Source organism: Peromyscus maniculatus, chromosome 8 (genome assembly GCF_049852395.1).
Source record: "Peromyscus maniculatus bairdii isolate BWxNUB_F1_BW_parent chromosome 8, HU_Pman_BW_mat_3.1, whole genome shotgun sequence".
NCBI classification, from domain to species: Eukaryota; Metazoa; Chordata; class Mammalia; order Rodentia; family Cricetidae; genus Peromyscus; species Peromyscus maniculatus.
The window spans coordinates 20808900-20836588 of NC_134859.1; the positions used below are offsets into that span (position 1 = coordinate 20808900).

Below are 27689 nucleotides of genomic sequence, written 5' to 3' on the forward strand. Positions count from 1 at the left end.
ACAGGGGTCTTCCTGAGGGGAAAACTGTGTGTGGGTCATGTGTGGAGGGACCACAGATAAATGGTCCTCGATCTCACAGAGGATTGTGGGCTTGAAGATTTCCTTCATCATAGACAACACCAGCAGTTCTTCTCTGAGGACACAGACAATGTCATCCCGTAAGTGCTGTTTCATTAGGCTAGATGCTTTCGTTTGCTTAGATCTCAGCAAATGACAGCAGATATAACTTCTGTTTGCAATGACAGTGGCCAGTGATAGTGGTGAGGTGTAGTCACAGCCCTAGAAGAGCTAGGGGTGAAAACATGGCCACAGAGAAGTTCCATTTCCTTTGGCTCCCTGGTGTGCCCAACCATGTGGAAGGCTGAGGAGGTTCTTGGAGTTCATCCTCAATTTTACCCTGACCCGAGGCATGGCTGTGTCCAGTCTGTGGGAAACTCACCAGGCTGGAAACTGATGTGTGCATTTATGAGTCATTAATGAAATGTTGGAAAAAAATGCCATGAACAAAGCAGACAAATGGAGACAAAGGCAAGGAAACTGGATAGCTCACCTACAACTCTTGAAATGAGCACTGCATCAAAAAAGGTATCATCAGGGGCAACTAAGGAAATGTGGCTACAGCCTAAGGACCAGATAACATTTCCATGATAAGTTCTACAGCATGGGCAATTTCCCCACGGTTATGAATAATGCCCTTGCTCTTAGGAACAGTGGTATCATTGTGGTACTCAGGGGTACAAGGATAAGGCATAGGGCATCTTACTTTACGTAGGCTCAGAAAAAAGGAAACATATATGTGGGCAGGTGTCGGGAGAGAGCAAAGCACACCTCTGGGGAAGGTGTTCCTCCTACTCTGTGGTTTGGAAATCACATCTAAACAAAGTTCAAAACTGAGAATGATGGATGGGGAAGATGACTTAGTGCATGAAGCACTTGCCTCGGAAGCCTTATGACCTACATAGTAGCAAGACAAATGTGGTAGCTCCCTTGTCTGTCACCCCGTGCCCCCACAGAAAGATGGGAGACAGAGACAGGGGAGTCTGGGGAGCACCTGGGGAGTCTGCTGACCTCCACGCTCCTGCTGGCGCATGCATGTGCCTGAACTCAGACACAAGGACATGCACACACGTCACACAACAACAACACAGCACAAACACAGACACAAAGAAATGAGAATGATGATTTTTTTAGGTAAATGTAAACTGTCCTTCAAACAAATGGACAGCCTAAGTGGCATATGGTTGCTCTAACGAATTGTTTTATGCAAAGCGAAGCAATGTCGCCAGGTCTCTGTCAGCATTTAGTCATGGGCACAATTACCCCTCAAATGGAGGGCTGGGACCGCTTGGCAGTTCCCTAGGCAGCAGTGATTTTCAACCCTGCCTGACAGACTCTGATAGACTCAACGTTCTTTTCTTGACATTAATTCATTTGTGATCTTTACTGCCATACTGAGCTGCTTATCTCGAGGTGGTCCTTAATGGCGCATGGTATATTTTATTGATGCTTCCTTTATTCCTGTGTGTTTCTTCTTCATGATTGTATCTGTTGTTACTCTCCATCTCCTTCAGAACGCTATTCTCTTGTGAGACAAGGCACTGCTCGAAGGCTTAATGAGGCTTCTATATTGTTAGGCTGATTTATCAGGTTCTCAGTTAACACGAGGGTGGAGGGTGAGGAGGAGATTTCAGATACTCCAGGATGAACCCAGCAACCAGAGTTTGCAGAAGTTTCCTTTTTGTGTCTGCAGCATTGGCCAAAGAGTGACGTTCGGTTCTGATGGAATCCTAGGGAGGAAGACACTCGCCATTCTTTAATTTCTTCCACCATTTCATGCTCCACTGTTTGTAGAATCAGTATTAGAGTCCTATGTCACTGCAGACACTTTGGAATTCCAAAGGCCTCTGATAGCTTGGCACTGAAGTCAGGGTCCAAGCTCTCTTGTTTCAGCTTTCTTTGGATGCTCTGTCACAGTTAACCCTTTCCTTCTCTGCAATCAGATGCTCAGGCTCAAATGTTTACTTACATTAGTTAGTACTCACTCATGGGTGAAGCACTGACTGGATTTGCTTTCAGTAAAGTCACCTTGTGAATTAGGTAGATAATTTAGCAGCACCCCCTTAACCTTGGAAGAACTTGTCTAACATAGAAAAGGAAAAAGAATGAAAAGGAAAAAAAAACAGGTATTTCTTTTTCTAAGAGAATCCAAAAACACTGCATGTGCTCACTGCTAATGAGCATATTTCCAATATCAATGGAAATTAGGCCATCACTCTGGAAGACATGGCATTACATTCACTTTATATTGTAGTCTCAATTCCACACACATACACACTCATACCTCTACAGTCTTTCATTTCTAAAATAAAAGCCAGTTTAAGAAGAAATCCATATCTCATGGTCTATCCATGCTCTTCATTTTTCTTTGCTAAAAGCTGGGCTGCCTAGGTTTTCAATGCTAACAAATGTTATATGACAGGTTCACCGATTTACTGTTCTACACCCTCTTTAATTATGGATGTATGAAGGAAAATTTCACTGAGAAAAACAATAAATCACCATTGAAATTATTTGTTAGTTGAATGAGCTGAATAAACAGTTGGCTTCAGGGCAAAGATTCATCTGGCATCTTTTAAGTCATCTTGTATTTTTTTTTCTCCTCACAGAAATCAGGTCTGGGCCCTCAGGAATCAATCAGGAACAAAGATATCACTGAGAAGCTGGGGAACTCAACCAATGGATGTCTTGTGGTGATAATTTTTTTGCATAGTTTTAGTAATAATAACCATTTTTATAAATACGTCTCAAGTATTACTGTGTCCCTATACCACTTGATCATTATATATACACACACATTTCTTTAAACTAATTTAATTCAAAATAATACTCTTAAGCTAGAAAGTGGCAAGCCCTGAGTCTAAATAAATTTCTGAGACCAGATCTTATAATCTCAGTCATTAAGAGTCTATACATTCTGGAAACCATATCTCCTCAAATAAGTCCCCATATATTAAAAACTATGTTCAAATTACAATCCTGACTCACAGCTTTACTGACTTACATAATCCTGTTTCTTTCCAGCTAGGTGATGAAGACAAGTTTCATAACTATTTTCCAAAAACTGAGCACAAATCGAATACGCAAAGTACACAGAGGTCTAACTTTACTGGAGCCCCAGGAAAAATGTGCCATCAATGGAGTTTCTTGAGGGAAGTGAAGGAAATAAGAGTAATATGATAGTTAGTTTCAATTTGAAAGCAGGAAGTATGTCAGTAATGATAACTGATGCTATTTTGTAATAAATGTTTCCCTTGGCATCACAAGCAGACTTGGGCAGTGGGAGCTTCCATGTAGGAATTAGTTTAGCATCCATCCTTGATGTCCCAGTTGAACTTGTCCAAAAGTTATGAAGAATCATGGCTGCTTTGAACAAATTCATACAAATAGTACTGGCAGTTTTCAAGATACGACAAATATCTTGGCTCTGGATTTCACCTGCCTCAGCAGGTTAGTTGCCTGTAGCAAATCCCATCAATATCTCAAGTAGAACATTTGTTTTAAAGATATTTATACGAATCCTAGGGCTCCCAATTTTGGAAACAGATTTGAGTCATGTAATTAGGTATTTTCACCAGAATAGCTGACCATTTGGGTAGTTTCTATTGTATCACTAAGCTTTAGATTTTACCATCCATATATTGATTAGACATTGCTTTATGTCAGATGGTTACAAACATGTACAAAAAAGCTGGTCCTGATTTAGTGTGATTGCATACTAGGACTCAATCCTCTATTTCTTCTGGGAATTCCCTATTTGTCTCAATACTAAGCCAGGTGGGGGTTCCCAAAAGGCTTTTCCTGGGTCTCCTTGACGTCAACTAAGATGGGAATCAAGGGGCCCTGGGAAGCAGAAGACAGTGACATAGGCCCTTGGAGACAGTGTGATTGTGGTTCCATATGCTGCTGCTCGGAGGCATAAGCGACCCCTCTCATCTCCTGCATGTTCAAGAGTGTGAAGGTGGCAGGAAGTAAGCCAAACACAAGCCAAGTGAACCCAAACCATCCTTGCTTCCCTAGCACAGGAAGCCTTCATTTGACTCCAGGCAGTGCAATCTCTAGAGAATTATAAAAGCAAAAGAGACTTCAACAGCTTTCCTGGGTCAATAAGAAAAAGATGTAGCCCTCAGAAAAGAAAAGAATAGCAAGTGGAGTGGGGTGTCCATGTCATTCACAAATACCTACTCACGAACACATTAATAATCACGATGATCAATCTCTACACTGTCAAGTCAATGTAACTTTGAAAAGCAGATGAATATTTTTTTAAATGAACAACTAGATAGCATTTGAATAAATATTAATGCTGGAGAAAATATGAGGAAGCCAATTCTATCCTATCCAGATGAGAGTGTATATTAATACTCAACAGTCCTTTTGGAGGCTGATTCTGTACACAATTTTCTATTACTCATCTTCTAAGATATTTTCTTAAGTTCTGTGTCACAGATGCACAAGAAATATGCAAGGTGGCTCATTCACTTTTTGTAGTGGTAATAATTAAAAAACTAAATCTCCAACAGGAATGAAATGGCTAAACAACCAGTGGTAAATCCATACACTGAATCAGATGTTAAAAATAATATTTTGGAAGAATATTAAATCATGTGAGAAAATATATTACAAGACATATTTATATATACACATATATATATGTACTTGTCTGTAAATAAATATTATTAATGGCATTATAGGAAAATTCAGAATTTATAGTATTTTCCTTGTATTTTATATGATTTTTATCTGACTTTACACAACTCAAAAAGTGATCCTAAGTGCCTTTTAAATTTAAATCTATATCTTCCACATAGGTGTCTATACTGAGAACCTCATGCCTTTTCTATGAGTTCATTATAATCTGAGCTCCACAGGAAATGGATGTAGTCCCAGGTGTTCCTCTCTTTTTCCAGAATGTTCTTAGTTACTCTTGTTTAGAGTGAGATAGTCCTCTCTGGTTTGTTTTTGCTAAGGTTTCTTGAGCAAACTCAATGCCAGTGCAATCCAAAAACGCACCGTTGTACAGCTGGCTGGGCCTTCCCAAGATGTCCTGTTTGTCACAGTGCTTGCCACCTCAACTTGACAGTCCATAAAGTTCTACTCGTGTCCTCAAGTGGACAGATTGAGTTCCCTGGGGTTGGTCCTGGTCTCAAACCCTCAGGTGAAAGGGGCTGTTTGTTCACTCCAATAGACAATTATGAAGGGCAATTAAAAATTTAAATTATGTTAATAGGCCAGAGAAAAATGACTGTTTGCAGAAATCAGTGGCAATTACCAGACATAATGGTTCTCAATTAGGCTGCAGGGGATTTTTCAGTCATTCATAATTCACTATCTTAAATGTATCATAAAAAAGTAATTGTCACTTGTTAATAAAACTTACTTAAAAACAACGGAGCCATGTTACACAGAAAGTAGCATTGCTCGTTCCTTCGTCAGCTTAAACAGCTTGTATAATCTTAACTTTAAAATGTAGTACAGGCTAGCTCAAAACAAAATCAAATAAACAAAGTATAGCTTTTCTAGATCTTTACTTGCACTGTCCAGGGGCAACTGTGGTTTCTGCTCTGTTGGAATTCTTCCTTCTAACCACCTCCTTGGGTCCATTAAAAGGGGTAAAAAGGGTGGGAAGTCTATCCAAAGAATATATTGTATTAATATTTTTAGTCAATTAAATATGAAAACATAAAAGTGTTAGCTTGCTGTTTCTACCGTGTTTATTTATCTCCTTAGATTTCATTAAAAAAAACTGTATTATATGCAGCTGTTCCATGAGCCCCAGGAATACAGTCAGCATTCATGCATGAGCATATAGCTCCACTCTCAGGAAATACAATCTGTTGAGTCAATTGCTTGGCACATGTGCTGTGATTCAAGGCCTCTTGTCTCATTGGTTCAAAACTTGACTTCTAGTGCTCCAGGGAAAAACCAAAAAGGCCAAGAAGAAGTAAGAGGGAAGGAGAAGGAAGCCAAAGAATAGTAGAGGGCAACTCTTAAATAAGAAGATTAATGGGATGGCTTTATCTTTTTTGATTTAGTACCCAGATGATAATGCCTCTTTTGTCTCTGCTTAAAAGAACAACAGCTGCCCTCCTCCATGTCTTATCCAATCAGGAAATCTTTGCTGCACCCTCAAGTCACAAACCGTAGTTCACCAAAAAGACAGAAGCAGAGACAGTGTGTTCTCCTTGTCCCCCTGTGATAATAGTCTTACTTAGGGGAGTCACAATGCAGCAACATTTCGAGAAACTTCTCTGAGAGAGAGCGCTAGGCTATTCTGGGCCAGGCATTTCAGAGACGTGACCTTATTTAGTTTTCACATTATCCTATGCAGCATATATTTTCACAACTCTGTCCTACAGCAGTGCATCATGGGATATTCAAAAGTCAATGCCATGTTGCAGATGACAGAAAGTGGCAGTACAGCACTTTGAACGCAGATATTTCTTGATCCACAGCCTATAAACATTCCCTTCTTGTGTGCTGTCTACAGCTTGAAACTGCAAAGACACAACCATGAGATGTCTTAATGTGTGATAGTCCCACCTGTGACTTGCCTTCATGGATGCAATGCTGATCACACATGGACTAAGGGTGGAATGCCAGTAGTTTGATATGTTTGCCACTGTGCCACCAAGAAAATTGTCTGAGGGATTTTTAAGTTACCCACAAGCAGACAAATGATCCCAACTTTCTGTATAATATGTAAACACAAAGATGTCTAGCCTTTATTGAATCTGTCTTAACTGGCCTCAACAGATGCAGAGAACTCCCCATAAAAGGATAAAAGACATACATTTTGTACTAAGACCTATACATGGCTGGCTTCTTCCTGTATTCACATCTTAGCTCAAACATTGCCTTCGCAGAAATATTAATCCTTCTAGTCTTTCTAAAGCAGAAGATACAAAATACCAGTTAGACTCATGCCTCCCATGATATTTTTCTGTAGGTTTAACTGTCCTTGCTTGTCTTGCCTTATGGAAATGCCAGCAATTTGACATGTTTGCCACCATACTTCTACATTCAACCTAGTGCTTTCTACAAGGAATGTTCATTCAACGCATGATTGTGCTTATGCATTTACAAGATCAAGCATCTACTTTCAGCAAGTACCCAAGCATGGGCTTGTAAGTACAAGGCTTTCCTTTGCAAGAGTCTACAGGAAGTGAAGGCATTTGGTACTCAGTAGGATTTTACCTAGAGTGGTGATTGTCTAGATTCTGAACAGCTGAGATAGTTGACAGAGATATGGAATGAAAAGGGACACAAGGAGCTTCTTTACTCTGTCCCTTCCTGAGGCTGACGGCAGCGTCTCAAGTGGCATGAAAGATGCGCCAACATTTACTTGGTTGGTGATGGCCTTGCTGCCTCACAGGACTGCATTTTCCCTGGGTCTGAAGCTCTGTTGCCTGCAGTGAAATGCTTGTCTCCTCATGATAGATGTTTCCTCTAATGTCATTTATTGAGCAAATACTGTGAGAGTATTTGTGTCAACCAATGCACATGAGGACTCAACCTTTGTGCAGCGGGCAGCTTTCTTTACTAGATCCTGACTATCTACAGTCCACCCTTCCTCCTGGGCACTGACATGATTTTACATCCTGTTCTTTTTGTTTGCAGAGATGGAGGATGTGTTCCTCATGAAAGGCCATGCTTCAGACATAGTCCTAAAGTCTCTGATCCTTTGAATCTGTCTACAATTTTCTTTCTCAAACAAATGATTTGTACTTGACTTGTAAAGTGAAGCATTATTTCTTTTACAATTGCTAATTTTATTTTTTAAAGTTTTAATGATATTTACTTTAATTCTAGTAAAATGAATGGTTCATTTTTATTATAAATTAATGAATGTTTAATAAATACTTCTAATGAAGACATTTATAAAACAAAGGAAAACTGTCCTGCTTCCCATTCCCAGCCCTCCTGTTTCATCTACCCCTTCTTGATGTGACCACTTTAAGTGATTTGCTATATTGGTAATGGTAAGAGCTGAGAAATTAACTGGGTGTCTACACATACCCATGAAGCCCAGATTCATAAAGTGTGTTTATTCCTGGAAGTGAATACTCTGTCCATCTATAGTTTTGAGTTACAAATATGCTGGGATTGAAGCAGTATATTGCATTGTATGATTTGACTTTTACAAGCTAGTACAAGCTGTCTCTAGAACATTGCAGACATAACTTCATTATCCTCCCTTTCTCTTCTACTCTTCTTACTTATGCCTGTCTGTCTGTCTATCTATCCACCCACCCATCCATCCATCTATCCATTTATCCATCCATCCATCCATCCATCCATCCATCCATCCATCCATCCATCCATCCATCCCTATACCCACCCACCCATATGTGGCCTCACATATATAGTCATACACGAATTAAGATTACACAGAAACATTCTTTTGTTTGCAATTCAGCTCTGTTTCACTCAATTCACTGCAGCTCTGTGTTTGGAAATCTTCTTAAAGCCCCTCATAACAGGAAACGGCCTGTGCAAGCACCCCAGTTGAAATGAGCATCTTTCATTTGTCTACAGGCGCCGTGGGCCTGTGAGCATGTGAGCGTGTGTGTGTGTGTGTGTGTGTGTGTGTGTGTGTGTGTGTGTGTGTGTCGCACATGCGCACTCTTGTCTATCTATTGTAAAAGGGAGTAATTCATCATTGGGCAGCAAGTTCTGCTCAGATGGTTTATTGTCCTGACCTCATTAAAAGCATGTAATCCACGCAGTGCCGTAAATCTATGCCTCTAAATACTTTCCTCTTTAATTTTTTAATACTGCACACATGAAGGGAAAGGTTAAAGCCAATTAAAAGAGATACAAATACCATTATTACTACCCCGACAAACAGTTAGTTATTGGATTTGGTCGTTTCAGTTTAGAAAGCCATTATTTTTGTTCCTGAATGAATTAGTAATCAAGCTGTTTATTGACTTGTCTTATCTCTGAGATGCTAAATATTTTTTTTTGGTCCAGTCTCTCTCTCTCTCAATTGGCATCATTCCTGCACACATAAAAATTATGGACAACTTAAGGTCTAAGTGCAAACAATAACCGCACAGCTGCATGTAGAAATCAGCATATGGACAGGGCCATCATTTCCACTGGTCCAGGAAGGAGTGCACTGAGCCTCTCACTCAGTGGTTATTGTTATTGTTGTTGTTGGTGTTCTCTCCCATTAAGGCTATTATATGACACTGACAGATGCTTAAAAGCATTTAGAGCTGAAAGAACTGTTGGGAAAATTGCTGCAAAAGATTGACAAATGATGATCTTTTTGTCCACAAGGTTCTTATTTCCTGTGCAAAATGGACCAAAAGAATAAAGGGGAAGAGAAAGAACCATTAATGTAAAGACTTGGTATTGTTTTCTGACATGAGTTCGTCTCTTCCCTCGCATTTGGCCGGAAACGTGACTCTGTTTATGAAAAAGCTGTAGGGCTGTAAGACACAGCAGTTAACTGTTTGCTAGCTGATTGATGCTTGCTTGGGTGTCCCACACTCTCCCAACTCTCTCTTTATTCCTTTAGAAATATGAAATGGGCCCTTAGAATCTGAGAGAACTCGGGACTATGTGCGACCAGGTTTGTGAGTCAGCTACTTCGGTCATTTAATTGTCTACCACCAGGTCCAGAGTGATGAGTGAGAAATGCCAAACTGTAAAGAGCAATGCTGACCACAGTGTGGGGGTTCAGAATAGACCCATAGTCACAGGCCCACATCCCCCAAATTCACGGGACTCAGCATCCCTATAAGTGGCACATCATTTTCTTTGTATTGTTAGCCCTCAGAATTTGGGGGGGGGCATTAGTTCCAGGATCCTTGATATCCAGGATATCAAGGTCTGAAGATGCCCAAGTTCTTTGTGTATAAGGATGTGATGTTCATACACAACTCTTGTATATTCTCCACACACTTTGATTACACCTAAGTCTCTCAGAATAGCAGTTACACTTCAGCACTTAGGCAATGACAGGAAAAAGGTCTATATGATGTCAGCGGAGACACAATTAAAATAGTTCATATTTGTGGGTGATTAAATCTGTGGGTTTCTGAATCTTCAGAGATGAAGGGGCAGCTATACTCTACGCTCCTACTTATAGGGATCAAAGTCAGGTGCTTTCTGTGGGTACAAGGGAAACAAATACAAAGAAACTCACAACAAAAAGCAAGACAAAAAGACTGAAATTAGACATCTCAGAGTTAAGGGAAGAAAAGGCTACAGTGGCAACATGTCATTGGTATTGTCTTTATAATTGGACGCCAGAACAGGGCTTCTGAAAGTGTTCCCTGGGGGGTAGCAATGCCACTATCTTGTGGGCAATGTAACAGGAAAGAGAAATTTGAGACCTGTCCTGGACACAGCTGGGCTTTGGTTTTAGTAACCTTTTAGGGTGCCTACTTAAGGCTGACAGTCCTACTCAGCTGTAAGTTTTTGTGCTTAGGTTGATCACCTTGCCTACTACACATGTGATATATATCACAGGGCACTGTTGACATTACACTGTTAGTTTATTTATTTATTTATCCATAATATCTACCCTAGACTATAATCTCTTCCAGGGCTCCAAGGCTCCTGCTGGTGGTTCCTTGCTTTTGTTTCAGAGGCCACTCAGGGTCCTAGAACACAGCAGATCCCCAGCAAATCAATAATGAGGTAAAAGTGTATACATAAAAACCATTGAAAAAGAAACATGTAGAGAGATTTAACTCCATTAAAGTTAATAGTTCGAGCTTAATAAATAAGACTCATTCCTAAGAGAAAATGACCTCTTTTAAAAAGAAAGGAGAAAGAAAAACATGGACCCAGGAACATTCTCAAGCAGCTTCTAATGAGATCACAGCTTATTCTCTTAAGGAGTAAAAGAAATAATTGAACACATCTCACACTAATGACTTCTTACACAATGTGTCCATAATCCAATGGCATTCAGAGTCAGACAGGATCCAATGACCCCTGATGGCATCCAGTTTTATATATTCTCAAGAGGGGCTCAGTAAAACCCCAAGACCTGCCAGATCGAGCTCAGTGAGGTGGGGCTGCACATTCCTTCAGGTGTGAGGCTTCCTGTCTCTCTTTCCAGAATAAGAGGGCACGTTACAGAAGAAGGAGACACTCAGGCACTGTCCCAGTCTGCTTTCTAAGAGGTGCTATGAGACCTGGAGCATGGACTTTCTGGTCCTTGTTGCCTTTAGGAGGCCCTGAAATTGTCCTTGGTAGCCTCCATTTTCTATTCTGAGATTCATTTTGGTACCAAGTGAGCGTCATTGAGGCCAGTGTCTGCAGACTTTCGGTGCTAGCCTTTGCATGGTCCAGCATCAGGCACAAGTACTTCCTGTATTGTTTTGCATTCCTGAGCTTTTACTTCTTCATCTGAAAAACGAGAGCAATGCTTTTACTGAATATTTATATAATTTTACCAGGCACCTGACATGGACCAGGAGCTCAATGAGTATTCACATTTATAACAAACTCACAATGCCATGTTCTATGGGGCCTTCTTCAGCCAGAGCTCACAGGCCTCTGGAGAGCCAAGGAAAGGATGAGAGACTGTCCAAAGAACATGAAACTTGTTTCCTATTTGTACATGCCCCTGTTCTTTGGGCATGAAGCCCCTAACACTAATCAGATGATCAATGAGGTCCATGCCCCTCTGAGGTACAGAATAATAGTGCTTGGGACTTTAGTAGCTGAATTAGGTCCTTGGCAAGCTGACAAGCCAGGAAAGTAGGGCAGTTTTTCTGAGGCTAGCAGCTCACCGGATGCATGGGGCACACAATTTCAATTCCATACCATGTGTGTTTGTTTACTTTCCTTCTACTTCATAAAAGGAAATAGTATTTCAAATGCACTCCACCATGAGGACAGGTAGTTCATTTTCACCTCAAACAGTGTTCCCTGAGATCTCCAAAAGTAAAACAAGAGAACTTCAATCTACTGCTCAGCACCTGCCAGGTGCAATTCTCCAGAACAGCAAGAACTGGCTGAAAGAAACTTCTTTTGTATGAAAGGCCTAATCCTGATGTGCTGATGCAGGGGGCTGCCTGAGCAAGGCTGGTGGGCAGAAACTGCACTGGACCAAGTCTGTGGAGAGCTCGAGTCCCCCACTAGCCACGCCCTCTATCCCAGCCAGCTGGGTGTCCCAGCATGGGGCTTCTCCACCCAACTTCTCTGACTGCTTATCATTCAAATAGTATTTACCCCCAGGATTATTTCAGTCTTTGTTGTAAAAAGCCCAGTTTTCATACAGAAATTGTTTTACAAGACTGTCATTTTTGTTACCCTTAAATAAGAAAATATTTGATCATAAAAGAGGGCCACGCAATAAAAAAACTTTTATTCATCCGATAATTTGAAACAAAGAGATGTGATGATTTCCATCTATCTTTCTATCTATAGATGAGAAATATAACTTCTTCTAGGTTCTGACAGCAAATGGTGAACATATGAGTTCAAGGACCCATTAAACAAATATTTACTCAGTACTTATTAAGTGTCAGTTACTTTAATGGGACTGGGGACCCCAAGTGACAGAGTAGAACAGTTGTTGCCTTCATGAGAATGATGCCAGTTTAGGAGAGGAAAATGATAACTAAAAATAAGTACATAGAAAAGCAGATTAAATTGTGCTCTCAGGAGCTTCAGTGGACAAACTGGATCCCAGAAGATGGAAGAGGAATGGCAGGAGACAGTGATTCAGCCACAGGCACCAGCCACAACCTGTGAATGGAGTATAAGGGATGTAGCAGTCAGCCTACAACAGAGGCCCTGGAATTCTGCACTGAAGAGAACTTCAGGGCAATGGGTTCAAAGGCAACCAACCTAAGCTTGCAGACTCAGTTTCCTCACCTGTAAAATGTGAAGGTCATGAGCTTTGGATTATGTAGCTCCTATGAAGGTTAAATTAGCTTACATTTGGCACAAGTTTAGGACAAAGTATGGTAAAATATGTATTCCGTTAATGCTATTACAGACACAAAATCACGAGCTTTGACCACAGATAGGGAAGGGTTGGGTCTGTTTTAGAAATCACAGGAGGGTGTGGCTCTTGGGTGGAGGGTGAGTAGGAAGAGGGTGGTCACTGACTTCTGTAAAGGGTGCGCGCATCAGAGCAGTTATTCCAAGCCCTGTCCGGTAAAGTCTCATGCATAGTCCAAGGGCAAGGAAGCAAGGGCATGGCCCAACTGAACCTCAGAAACTCATTGGCCAGGGGTTAGAAAACTATCTCCCATGAACTTTCCTCCCAGTTCTTCCCCTCAATGAGGATGGAATAACAACTCCTGAAACGGAACAGTTTCTAGGTAAGAAGTTTTAAATAAAGAACCCCTGTTTCATTCATACTCATTAAACTGTTTTTCCCCTACCTAGATCCCTGCAATAATAAATATAATTATATCCATCTTTAATGACTTTGGTTCCTTGAGCTGCAGGTGCTGGAATACTGTATTTATTAACATATTTTAAGCCCTTTAAAAAGACTGCATTAATTCCTATGATAATTTAGTACCCATAATACATTCTCTGTTCTGAATAGATGTTAATCACCACAGAATGACTGATTTGCCCGACTGCGAGCTAAGCCATGCTCTAACTAGTAGCTAGTAACTTTTTAATTCAATATTGTTACTGAAACTGTTGATTAAAATCTAGTTGCAATAACAATTCTTTGCCCCCCTGTGGGCCCCACCCTCTGAGGACCCACACCAGGGCCCCAACAATTGGATTTTGTTCTTGCTGAAGCCAAGGGCCTTCGTTCTGGGGGCTTGTATCTCCAGTGAAGCTCTGCTTGGGAAAGGCCTGCCTGTGCCTGTCATCCCAGAATGCTTTGGGTTTGTTTGCTCTCCAGTGCAGCCAGTGACAAGGGGAAAGGTCACTGTAGAGAAATGGAAGCTAAGCACGAAGGCTGCTTAGCAGAAGGCAGCAGCCACCCACGTTTGTGTCTTAAAGATGGAGGATGGAGACTAAGTCAGTCCCTACCTGATGGGGTGAGAGGAATCTGGTTGGTGTCAGGATTCCAGCATGCTCAACCAATTTAAATAGAGACTGTTTTGAAACTGCTCATCACATTTGGATCAAAGCGGAGTGCTGCCACTGAGTATAGACAAAGAAAGTAAATACTGCAGGTGCAGGATGCTTCAGACCTCACACCCATTATCGCAGTTAACACGTGACAGGTCTGTGGAGAGGGAGGTACCCCCATTGTTCCCGGTTACCCAAAGCTCAGTGAATGTACTGCGCTGGCCCAGAGTCACACAGCAAGGAAGCAGCAGGGCTCCAGAACTCTGCGCCTCATTTCAGGTCACACTGTAGTCAATGCCTTAGTCAACCAGTCAGTCCGTACGGGAAGGATACCGAACTGGGTCATGGAATACATAACAAAGTACTATACGCCAGAAAAACTTTGGAAGCGAATACCTGCTTTGACTAGTGTGTGGTTTGAAGGTTAGTGAAGCAATGCCCTTATTCCTGCCCCAGGGAAGATGAATCTTTACATCCCAGTCTTCCTTGAGGGGAGAATCCTGACAAGGACATGGTTTCAGGCAGGTGTCTGGAATGCTGAGCGGCTCTATATAAACACAGGGAGGTATCCTTGCATTTCTGGCTAATATTAAAGATGTAGGAAGAAAGCCAGCTGTGGTGGCGCATGCCTTTAATCCCAGTACTAGGGAGGCAGAGGCAGGTGGATCTCTGAGTTTGAGGTCAGCCTGGTCTACAAGAGTGAGTTCCATGATGCCAGCCTGTCTCAAAACAAAACAAACAGAATAAAAATCACCACCCCCAAAGAGCTAGAACCCATATGGGTAGGATGGAGCAAGGGAATGATTACGAGTGTGCCTCACATCCACTTAAGGCTCTTTTTTTTTTTTTAATTGTTGCCATGTGAAACTTCTCCTTCCTCCCAAACTTTCAGTAAAGATGGCTTTAGGCTCATGTTCTTGGCTCAGGGATTGTGTGTTCCTGTGTTCCTCTCTGCTGGTTTAAGTGTTTTGTTTTTGTTTTGTGAGATAGAGGAAATTTTAAACGGTTAGTCACAGAACTCTATCCCACATTCTCCAACTCGTGCAGCCCTAACTGTGGCTCTTAGCTTCTTTCCCTACAAGGAAGGAGATGTGAGCCTGGATGATGTGTGTCTGGTTGCTTCGCAGCCGTGAGTGGGTATAAGCTGACACTTGGGCCACACATGGGTTTGTTTTCTTCTTGTGTGTATGTATGTGCAGGTGCACACATGCACATGTGTTCATGTGGGTGGAGGTTAGAAAATAAGCACAGGTGTTATTCCTCAGGAGCCATCAACCTTTTCTTTGAGACGGGGCCAGCCATGGATCTGGGACTTTGCCAAGAAGGAAGACTAACTGGAGATGCACTCCAGGGATCTACTTGTCTCCACCTCCCATCACACCACTGTTTGGATTACAAGCACAAGGCAGACAACACTCCCAGCTTTTTATGTTGGTTCTGGGGACCTGAACCCAGGTCCACAGGTTTGCAAGGCAAGCTCTTCACTGCCTGAGCTATCAGCTGTTTTTGTTTTCTTCTCTCTCTCTCTAAATCACCATTGACTTTATTCCTACAGAGTGCATCATCACCACTCACCTTGCAGAGAAATCAGACCACTGAGTACTCCCCCCCTTCCACACAGGCGATGGCCCAGCACGCTCTCATTCCAGGCCACTGAGGCCACCGTGGGGAAGCCTAGTTCTCCCACACTGGCCCGACATACCACTCAAGGAGTTTTGACAGCTTCAGAGGGCAGAACCCGTAGGTGAATGCATGCATTCATTCTAGCAGGGGGTGTGGCCCACAGTCCACCCCACCTGGGGCCAGAGGAGGTCAGACAGTACAGACAGGTCTGGCTATGGAAGGCTTAGAGCAAAGTCAGCTCCACATGGTGTTCAACGACCCAGCACCCCCCTGCCATTCCCAGCAAATACCCGAGCAGGCTGCTCTCTCAAAATATGTGCATAAGAACAGCTAGAATCTTCTCACTGAAGTGCCACAGCTCTGCCACCACATTTGGAAAAACTTAAATTGCAGATTCAGAAACCAGGACCATCTCCTTCCAAACCCAAGTATTCCAGGGGCCACCCAAAAAGACTATGACAAGCTCGGTAACGTGGCTCTTCAGTTTTCATTTTCAGAGGTACTATTCCGACCTACAGATTCTTTGATATAGAATTCTCATGTTTATATTGTATCCGAGGCTGGCCCTGAATTCAATTATATAGCCCAGGATGCCCTCAAACCATGATATTGAACTATCACGCCCAGTTTATTCCATATTTTGGATTTCACCTAAAGCAGCTTTGCCTCTTGAAAGAATTAAAACTCTTCCATCCTTATATGAATACAAACCTAGACTGAAATATGCACATTTATATTTACTCCCCTTCCAACCAACTTTCTTAGGAGGGACACAAGAGAACATTCCTCCAAATGCATTTTTAAATGCAAGTTTTTTTGGATTTGGAGAAAGTCATCCTGATGTGAAGTGCATCCTTGGGCATCCTGCTGCCTCTGAGCAGAGGTTGCAACCCAGCAGCTCCCGGCTCCAGGCTCCATCTGGGATGGGCAGATGTGGTTGGTGGTAATCAGCATATTTTTTTAAGTGTTCAAGTGGTTGTGCAATTCACAAAACTAGGAGCTTTCCCATACCCATGCCCATCTGCTCCACACTGTTCTGCCTTGAACAACAGCCTGCTATAGACCTCCATGTTTGATGAGGACACGGACTCGATGGTATAGAAAGCCATTCATCGTGGGCTCTGCTCACCATTCTAACATGTCTTCTACCTGCCAGGGTGCCAGCACTACCAAACTCAATGCCAGAAGCTCCTTCAGCTGTTCTTGCTTACCCTGCATTCAGCCTGGAAGGTTATTCCCACACCTTCCATGAAACCTCCATTCCACTTCCCTTGACAGTGACCTCTTTGAAACCTCCTTTGACTTCCCTGGAAACTGCTGCTCATGCCCACACCCACAAGATATCCTGTGGCCACAAGAGGTTTCCATTTCTCAGCTGAGGAAAGTGCTTCATTGTACTTCTGTTAAGAAGAGTCTTCTCTGTCAGACTAGGTCAACCTCAGGGTGGGAGCACGTTCCCAGCATTTCTCTTGGAAACACGGCAGAATGCTAGGAGCATGGGTGGATTCAAGAGAAGCATCTGCAGGGAAGCAGGAGCCCTGGGGACCTTTGCTGCCTCTGCACCTCCTACAGATAGGATGGTGGTCACAGAGGAGGTCGCAAGAGTGTGTGAGGGTAGCTGGGACAGCACCAGGGGGGGCTTTACTGGGCCTGCCGCTGGGCGTGGAAGCAGAGGAATGCCACACAGGCTGCTGAAGGTAAACTGGACAGTACCAGACTGGACATCGGTACCACCACCACCATTCTGAAAATTGGATAGGAATCTATGAGTAGGAGTTTCCCAGCCCCCCTTTCAACAAAAACAGGGCTCTCAGTGAGTCTAGACCAGTGTTGGGCATTCCTTCTTCAGGATGCAGTGTACAAAGGTTATCTACAAGTATTCAACTAAATGAAGTGGCTGCAACTATGTAGGGTGGAGTTAAAAGAAACATTTTAAAAGTTAAAAAAGTGGCTTGTTCCTCAGGCCAGTACTGTCACAGTGATTTTTCTCTTGCCCTCCACACCTTTGAGTTGAGCAGACATGGCATCTCTCTCTTCCTGAAACATCTGGTTGCAGCCACTTCAAGGTATATATAAGGGAGCTGTGTGCTCAGGCTGAGTATATAATAACATGGGGAGAAACTCACAGCTCTGTTACCACACACAATATACTGTGCTTATATATGTTGTGCCAATGATCTAGAAAGACATAGGAAATGATGGAAATGAATTAAGGGGTGGGATGGGAGTGTTGTGTGCTCATATGTTGTATGCACATGTATGCATGAGTATAAATATATACATGCACAATACATGCATGTTTTATGAACTAATGAGTACCTGCGTTGATTAAACATATTTACTATTTTCCAATTAAAGGAGCTAAACATTTAAGGATTGGTTGAAAATAAAAACCACACCAACCTGCAAAATATGGAGGCAGAGGTAGGGGACCTCCTCTTTGTTTTTGTACTATGAAAGGCAAACTTTCTATCACAAGCCAAAAGCAAGCCGACATTGTCACCTTGGACCATACTTTCTAAGAAGACTATCTGGCAATTGGTGCGGGACAAAGGGCGGTATCTTGTCCATTGCTAAATAATCTTTATCAAATGGATACATCAACTTAACTTTTCCCCTTAAGGTCTCCTCCAGCCTCCTTCAAAGAGTTCATTACAAAATCCAAGCAGTTTAATGAAAAGTTTACTATGTAACAAATGGTGCCAACACCCGTTCTTTCCTTGTCCTGAAGACCCCGGTGCTTGCTTATTTTGTCAGAAACACAAAAAGGAGAAACGCAATTGCATTTGTGCTGATGCTAAAATGTTAATAGATTTGCCTAAATGCCTGCTAATAGCCCCCTAAAATTAGCTAGACTAGTAGTGCGTGCCTAATGCCTTGGTGTTTTTGTTGTTTTACTTGCTTTGTGTTTCTCTTTCTTTTATCAGAGGGAGGGAAAATAAAAAAAAAAGATTCCCTAAAGAGAAAGAGAGAGAGAGAGAGAGAGAGAGAGAGAGAGAGAGAGAGAGAGAGAGAGAGAGATGTTTTTAAGCTACAAGACATTTTGAGTGTCACACGTGAATTCAGGAGCAAGAACATATATTCTGAAACTATCCTACAGTTCTGACACTCTGTCATGAAGGTGACAAATCCTGGTGCTCTAATGTTTCATTAAATTAAACATGAAATGTTTAATGTTTTGTTAAATTAAACATGAAGCCGTGACTTTGGACCCGAGAAGCACAGCCTTCCATCAATTCTTCACATTCCTTCAGGTCACTTTTCAGGTTATAAAAACGGAGTTTTGTTTATTACGGGCACTGCATTTCTCTCTGCAGTTAAAAGACACTTTTCTTTGTGCTTACAAATAAGATCCATCAAGCAACACAATTCAGGGAGATTGAAAATATTCCCAGACCTGGTCCTATAGAAAACAGCTTGCAGATGGCTCCTTCATTCAGCAGGTCTTGTCCCCTTCGCCTTTCAAATATTTGCAACTGTTACCGAGAGGTTTCTCAAGAACAGAGGTGTTACAACAGTATTCAGATCTGAAGCCCATTTTGCAGATGGGCATGCTAGTTCCCAAGAGGAGGATGGCTGGCTGAAACCTGGGGAAGCTAAGACAAAGATTAAATCTCTCTGCTCCCAGCTGAAAGCCTTCTGGGTCCTTATTCAGGAAGCCAGAAGTTGGCAGGTGAACACTACACCCGAATCGAAGCCCAAGTCCGACGTGGGTAAGCCTCTGCAAAGAGGGGAGCAGGAGGGCTTGTGCGATGAAGGAGTGAAAGTCGTCATGGAGGCGCCTAAAGTGGCAGAAACACAGAGCCCGCACCCGAGAGAGGAAAGCGAAGCCCGGCAGAAACCATGCTCCTTCCTGTCAGTCCGATGACAGTGTTAGCAAGGCTTTACAGAGCTCTCAGAAACACATCCAAACGCTGCCTCACCAAATACATGTTCACGATGGTTTTTAAGTGAAAAAACAAAATCAAAACCAAAACCAACAACAAAAAACCCCAAACCAAAAATCAACAGCAGTACCTATGTATCAAATCAAAGTGAAAAGATAGCCCTGTCCCAAAACGAAACTGGCGGACCGTGTCTATACTTTTCAAATGAATTTTTGTGGCTTATTACTGGTTTCTAAACAAAATTCCAGAATTATCATACCTCTGACAGCTAAGAGAGAACCAACCATCCCTCTCCCAAAGATCAACTCGCTCAAAGTCTCCAAAATTCAAGCTGTTCAGCTATGACCTCACACATCTCTGCTGATACACCAGCTCTCAGAACCGGTCAAAAGCTTTAGAATAGTCCCAGTCTGATAGCTATATGTCTTCCCTGGTGAGAATCCTTTCCCCAGCCAGTTACCCAAACCAGTAGGAATATAATTGACACTTACCATTCTGAAGCTTCATGTCTGTGAGGCAAACTAAATAAATTAAACGGATCCTGCTTTAATCTTCTTTTTTAGACCCCAAACGCCTTAATCAAAAGGAAAACAAAATAGAACAAAACAAATGTTCCCCGAGGTCCTTTTTCAAACCACAAGAGCATAAGCAAAGAAATCGCTGTCTATTTTTTAAATGGAATACCCAAAGCCTATCCCTCAACACCACAAATGAGTGGGATCTACTTTGAACATCCTCTTCTCCTATCCTGCCTCTCCCCAGCTCTGCCTTCATGTCCATCTATCATGTATGACCAGGACTAAGGAGAAGTTCCATTTTGAATCAAAATTAGGAGGATGCTTCAGTTGGATATTTAGCTTGGCTTGCACAACTACTATAAAAATTCCATGTGAAAGCACATTTGATCCCCTCCTGCAAACGCACGGAGGCGTTTGTGGTCCCTAGTACTATCCCCAACGCGTACTTCGACTGTAAATGTGCTTAAGCTGCAGGACTTCATTTGGGGTTAGCTGCCCCACAAAGCTCATTTGCTCTTACCATTACGGCAAGCGACTCTAAAAGGCTGGCATGATGCTTTTAACTATGTTTGAGAGGCCAGTCAGATCTTGTTAGCAACAGCTGCACACTTACCAGGCTCCCAGGGCCTTGACAGAGCTGTCCCAGTCCTTCTGGGATTGGGGACATGCAATGAAATCAACCAATCGTTAGCTGGAGCCACACAAGCACGCTGTACCAGATTCTCATTCTTCAAATAAAAAAGGAAGGGAAAAAAAAAGAAAAGAAAAGAAAAAGCAAGCAAGGCAGCCTCCTCCAAAGTTCCTCCTCTGTTGGCTTCTCCCTGGCAGATACAGCTCGCCAAGGTCCTGGCTGCACTTTCAAAAGTACTACTCAATAAAAGGATTTTAAAGGCTGTGCTGGGAGCCGGGTGCTTCTGATCCCTGCTTTGGCTTTTTCTCTATCAGCATTCCTCGGCAAGCCTGCACAAAGCGGGGTACGCTACATTATTTATGTCAGCTTTAGGCTCTGGAAAACACACACTGGCATCCTGATTACTAAGAATCCTCGTGGATACAATTAAACTGTTCCCACATATATTCCCCCCCCACCCTCCGTCTCTTCCCTGATTCAACCTCTTTCAGAGCAAACAAAAGCACTTTGAGACGTGTCCCAACTCATCTATTAGGAGTCAAGAGAACAGTGAAATATGGCCACTATGGCAAATGAGTGTGGGGGAAGCTTATGATCATGGAGTGAGCAGAAGACACTCTGAGAGAATAGGGCAGGTGATGCTGGGGGTGGGGGGAAAGCCTCTTCAAGTAGCCCCTCAGGGTTAGGGGCGGGGACACAGGATAACGACATTAAGGCACTACAAAAAACATTCGAATGAATTCATGGAAGATTGATTTAGAATGGGCCGTTAAGGGAAGTCAGGAATACTGGCAACACAACTAACTAACCTTCTGAGCTAGATGAAAAGCGATCATGCTCACCCGACAAACGCTCCTTGGTGCCCCATCGAAGTCATAGTTCCAGACAGGAAGACCAGAGGTTTGGCCAAGAAGAGAAATGATCCAGTCCCCAAGTCTCCTCTTCAGTAAAAAGAACAATCCTCTAAGCTTCAGCCCACCCTTTCCCTTCTTGTTATAGCTCAACACTGCACCATGAGCTACCTCAGGATACTAGCCACAACACTGCACCATGAGCTAGCTCAGTATACTAGCCACGGGCAGAAGGAACTCCACACTGGCATGATGAAGGTAGTCTAATGGCAGGAACTTCCTCCTTTGGAGAAGCGGGGAGACAGCAGTGAAATTCCCCGTGTCTAGCTGGAGAGTCCCTGCTTGGCAGGCGAGGTGACTTCACTTTGTGAAAGCCCCAGGCACTGCTTAGTGAGACAACCTTTGGCAGGACCTCACAGTAAAGTCGGCTCATCCGAGCAAGAAGTCAGCTTGGGGAGAGTCAGTTGTCTGATCCAAGAACACAAGGAGAGAAGAGAAATTTGCCCTTCTCAAAGGCTTCCCTTGAACGCTTATTCTTCCTGTTTGCTAGGTTCCACTTCTGATGACTTAGTCCATTCCAACTCAGCTATCTTGGGTGGAGGGCTGCTGTCTGCAATGGAAGTAATTAATGGATAGAGGACAGAGTAGAGTTCAATGAAGCAGAGCCCAGAGGGGCAAAGCCATCTCTGATGCACACATTAGCAAAGTGAGAGGCAATGTGCTCCAGGCAGGAGGCAGTGGTGTTCCCTTAACAACCAGCACCTGGAAGGCAGCCTCACCGGAAAAGCATAGACCATGCGCATCCCCACAGCAAGCAGCAAAACAACCAGGTACCCAAAGATCAGATCAACAACAAAGAATACGGATTTCCCTGAGGATGGATCCCAGCAGTCTGCGGGAATGGATGTTCCAGCCCGCCCACCTTCCCTTCGTGGATCCTTGGCTCCATGTGGCTGCAAATGCTTTCTTAGCTTGAAGAAGTTGCTCCCATCGTCTACTCTAAAGCACCAACCATGTTGTGATTTTTCTTGATGAAGAGCCAGAAGCAAGTAACTAGAGAAATAAGGACCAAGGCAGCTCCTTGGGAACAAGATAATTCCAGGATATTATATATTTCTTTGATAACTAAGTCATTATTAACTTTGAAGCTGACCTCAGGCTAAAATTCATGGCAAGGGTCTCCAGTGGACTGGTCTACTGCCCTCAAATGATGCAATGTAAGAAGGCCTGAGGGCATGCCAGCTGTCTGCTGACTCTGTTTTCTTAGACAAGCTGTCCATCTTCCTTGGGTCTCGGTCTTCTCATCTGGAAACCGAATAATGAGAAAAATCCATTTTTTTATTAAAAAATTTAAATTACATTTTAAATCAATTAACATGGTGGGTGTATGTGTGTGTGCATACTCTCACACATGTGTGGCACAGTGCACACATGGGCAGAGTGTGACAACGTGCAGATGTCAGCTCTTCCCTCTCTCATGTGGGTCTAGGGATGGAACTCAGGACATGAGCTTTGGCAGCAGGCATCTTTACCTGTCTATGTGCACACGCCTTGAAGGATTTGGTGAGAAATGAAATATTCAGCTGTGACTCTGGCGCTCTGTGAGCTCAAATAACCCTCGGTTGTTAGGAGTTTTCAAAATGCTCTCAATTAAGTGGCATCAAGTATAGACTGACATGGATCAAGCTTGCCCGAACCACATATCTAAGAGTTCCCTGAACAACTGGCTGTTGTTACTGATGACCTGTGTGCCAAGCACAGAGCACCATCGTTTGCCTACAATACACCTTCAGATGAGTTGCCCCATGGCAGAGGTCTCAATAAGCACAAAGGAGGGGGTGAAAGCAGAAAGAATTCAGATGTGCATCATGGAACGAGCATGTTTTGACAAGGAGATTACAAGTTTTCAAAAAACAACTGGGTTCCTTCCTGTTGATTAAATCATAAGCTGAAATGATTCTGGAGTTTTGAGGTCCAGAACAACTCTGCTCTCTACTGGACGTAGGAAGAGAAAATCGATCAGGTGTCCCATCTTCTAGGATCTTCTCTCTCCCCTCTAAGCCCCTTCCACAAGCTGTGGAGAAGCTAGGCTGAGACCCTCGGATGCAAAACTAGCAGGAAGAAGGGAAGAGATGGCAAGGTGCCTCACCCATTTCTGTGCCACGAGACCAGGTCTCTCCTGAGGTCTCTGTGCTCACTCTGTCTCCCACACAGCTTGAGGAACAATCAGTGAGATTTCCAGTCTGATTTTCCTACCATGGCCCAACAAACCAGTGTCCACTCAGTTCAGTGTCTCGAATTAAATACTGTGATCTGTATTTTTCCTGCCAAATATAATTTTTAAAGAAATTGTTGCTTTATTTTTCTGTAGAGACAGGGTATTTCTAAGTAGCTGGTGGGGCTAAGGCTAGCCTAGAACTCACTAGGTAGCCTAGACTGGCCTCGAACTCCTAACTTTTGTGCTCCCACCTCCTGAGTACTAGGGTTACATGTGTATGCTACCATGCCTGGCTTAAAATTTGGCTTCTTTCTTCTTTCTTTTCCTTCTTTCTTTCTTTCTTTCTTTCTTTCTTTCTTTCTTTCTTTCTTTCTTTCTTTCTTTCTTTCTTTCTTCCTTCCTTCCTTCCTTCCTTCCTTCCTTTCTCCCATTTTATTCTTTTTTGTTTTTCCTTTTCTTTTATTCTTCTCTCATACATTACATCCTAGGTGGAGTTCCCCTCACTCCACTCCACCCAATTCTTCCCCTCAAGTTTTCCTCTCCCCCAAATTGACTCCACCTCCATTTCCCTTCTAAAAAAAAAAAACCCAAAAAACAAAAAACCAGACCTTCTCTTAAGGTTCTCTATAAATGACATGCTATAGTGTATGTTACACACTTCATCTATCTGTCTATTTATCATCTACCTATTTTTCTTTCTTTCATTTTAACGAATTAACGTCTGTATCACTGGGGATCAAACTTATAGTCTCACATGTTCTAGGCAAACATTCTACCACTGAGCTACAATATATATTATATATACAACCAACCCAGTTTATACAAATTACTAACATCTCTGAAGAATACAGTGAGCTTCATTGAGATGCCTCTTTCCTAGTGTCAGACTCAGCAGATAGCCACACCCTCTTCTGGGTCAGCAAAGATGAGAGGTCTTGAACACAGAGCTGTCTGAGGTATGAAGCACTTTGTGCCTTCATAAACAAAAGCTGTCGACATTATAAATCTTCACAGGAAACACCTCCCAGAGCATCTTCCCAGCTAGGAAATACCTAACCGTTTTCTACCTCTAAATACCTGAACTGCATAAACATCAAGAGCCATTCCTTCTTGAGAGTTTTAAGCAAATCCTTCTTTCTCGCTCCTTGTCAAGCTGCTTGAACAAAAATGCGGTCTGTTGCATCATCCACTGAAGCTATTTCTCCAGTTGAAACATGAATTACTAGTCCTTCCTGAACACATCAGCCAAATCAAGTTGTAACATGGTCCTGCTTTATTTACTCCACAGATCACAGCTAATTGCTTTCTAATACGACTCATGATTTTGCTCCATTAAGCTAACATTTCCCTTATTTTCCCCTTATTTAGAATGTACCACCGTGGAGCTGTATCCTAAATCAGTCAGCATTAAGTAGAGCATTTCTTCTCTCACAGGCTGTACTTCAGCTCAGGGTGATGCTGGCTCCATGGGGGACGGTGGAAGCTTTATAATGTGTGGGGTGACAAACATTAGTCTAAAACATAGACTTTTCTTTGTCTCTAGAAATATACAAGGACACATGCTTAGTGGTCTATAAATTCTGTTTTTGTTTTTTTTTTTCCTACATGGAAACTCAATCTCAATTCTTAATTATGAATGTGCTTAAATACGTACAGCTGAGGTGCAGGGGTGCTCCCTGGCAGCAGAGGTAAGCAGCTTGTCATTGCTTGCAGCCCAGTTAGGAAATGTTTGGGGCACCTAGCTCCTGTGTCCGTAAGGAGAGAACAATCCCTAAAGACAATCTTTAAATCGGTGGCTTTAAAAAACCAAGGTGGCAGAAAAGATTAAGAAGTAAGATAATCCTCATGGAATAGCTCCCTTAAATGAAGCAAAGGAAAGGCGGGCATCCTATTCCTTCAAGTTCAAGGTACGCTGCCTAAGGAGAGGATTCAGAGCGCTTTTCTTGTCCATGCAAGCCAACTCCAGAATGTGGTTGATTCTGCGGTATTCTGCAGTGTGTGGCTGGGCAAGAAAGCACAAGGCTCTTGGTAGAGAGTCCAAAGAGAGACTCCAGGGGTAGGGTAGAGTATGGCTTCATACTTTCCATGATGTGCCCTCCCCCTGCTCCAGAAGTTGTCTTCCACCAGCCCCTTCTTGACCCTTTGGGACAACCTGTTTCTGCTATCCTTTGCCAGGCTGGGGCATCTGGGAAGGAAGGTTTTCCTGTGGCTTTCACAACTAATTTCCAATTCTATCTTTCGGAAGCATTTCACATTAAAGTTATAAAACAAGGTTGGACATAAAGAGACGGCTCAGTGGTTAAGAGTGCTGGCTGCTCTTCCAGAGGACCCAGGTCCAATTCCCAGCACCTACATAGCAGCTCACAACTGTCTCTGTAACTCTAGCCCCAGGGGTTCTGATGCCCTCTTCAGGCCTCCAAGAGCACCAGGCACACACATATAGAGAGAGGTAAAACATCCATATACATAAAAAAAATTTCTTAAAAAAGAGTCCCAATGGGATTCATACATTTATTTAGTCCAGACCCCTCATAGTATTGATAAATAAAAGCAAGGGCTCCCCTGATGTCATGATAGGGCTAGGAAAAGAAATTAGTGTAAAACTCCTTTCTCCATATGCATCCATCATTTTCTAAAAACGTTTTTGATGCTGGCTACTCCTCTACTTTTCATTTCTTTTGTCCATGAAAATAGATCACAGTCCATATTTGATAATTATAGTTGCCAGGAAGTAGTCAAAATCTGGGCAGTGTACCACAGAAGGTTCTGGAGGACTGACATGGGCCTGTTGCGAGCAGAACCAGAGCTCTAGAGGCACTCCCAGAGGAGTCTACAATGGTTCTGAGTTGTAAAGGATGAGGAGCACCTATCAGGTAAGATTGGGTCCACATCCTCATCTGAGGATCTCTGCTTCTCATAAGTGCAGGGAGGTGAACAATGCTCTTTGAACACGTGGCTTTTTATGTCACTTCTGGGATACACTTAGCATAGAAGCCAGGGGTTGCTGTTGCCTTTCCATCATGGGCTTGCATATATCACAAGACACTTCCACACCCTCCCCTTGCAGGTAAAGGTCCAGGCAGAGGCCACTCATTGGGGAAATCCCTTTTGGGAAGCATGTCCTGTGAGTGGCCTGCAAAACTTTTCCTGTCATGTCTCTGAAGGAGGCACCACAGAGTTGTACAAACCCCCCCCCCCCCGAAAAGCACTTAGGAGAGCAGTGCACCCGGAATGTGTGCGGGGCTCACGGGGCTCACGGGGAATCCACCGCAGTCGACCTACTGGAGAGGCAGCTTTGCTCCTTCCGCACTGCCTGGCGGGAAGGGCCGGCTGGGACTCCTCCCTGCTCTCTGAATAGGTGGGAGACCAGCCTTTCCAGAGCTTTAGTCACTCCCTACCACCTTCTGCATTTCCTGCTCTAGCTAGTCTTTCCCGCCTCGGCTGAAGCTGCATTTCCAAATTATCATCTAGTGTTTTACTTCACTTTTTATCGACATGACTAGATGCTTCCCAGGTTAGTCTTGTGGTAGCTAATGATATCAACAGAACTACAACTCATACATGATAGCCATATATAACTTTGTTCATACATCTCCATGTGTGTCTACATTTTTCTAATATAACTTATAATAAATGTTTTGAATTTAAAGGAAATTGAGGCATGTGCCTCTAAAGAAAGTCTCACGTGCTTTTCCCCACGTTGGTATCCAGTTGTACATGTGTTAGAAATACGATCCTAGACAAAATTTCATCATTTAATTTTTTTTTTACTGTATTAAAAATAATGACAGTGTTACTTTGTGCCTCTCCCTCTTCAGAATGTCGTGCCTCTGAGCAGATTGTCATCAGGAAAAGAAATACTCTAAAAATGAACTTTTCATTATG

General features: G+C 42.9%; 1 protein-coding gene across 12 annotated transcripts in view; it reads right to left on the reverse strand.

Moving 5' to 3' along the window:
* Positions 1-27689, reverse strand: part of Tenm2 (teneurin transmembrane protein 2) — a 1247217-nt gene that overhangs the window by 404415 nt on the left and 815113 nt on the right. The window contains exon 1 of one of the 12 annotated variants that reach the window (XM_076578170.1): positions 21545-21672. The exons of 9 other annotated variants lie outside the window; for them this stretch is intronic. Coding sequence is in view for 1 of the 3 variants with exons in the window: in XM_076578169.1 (XP_076434284.1) it covers positions 20078-20093 (16 nt within the window). In the remaining 2 variants the exon portion in view is untranslated. Of the gene's footprint in view, positions 1-20077; positions 20213-20717; positions 20821-21544; positions 21673-27689 lie in introns of those variants that run through there. 2 more of the 12 variants (XM_076578172.1, XM_076578169.1) reach the window with 2 other exon arrangements.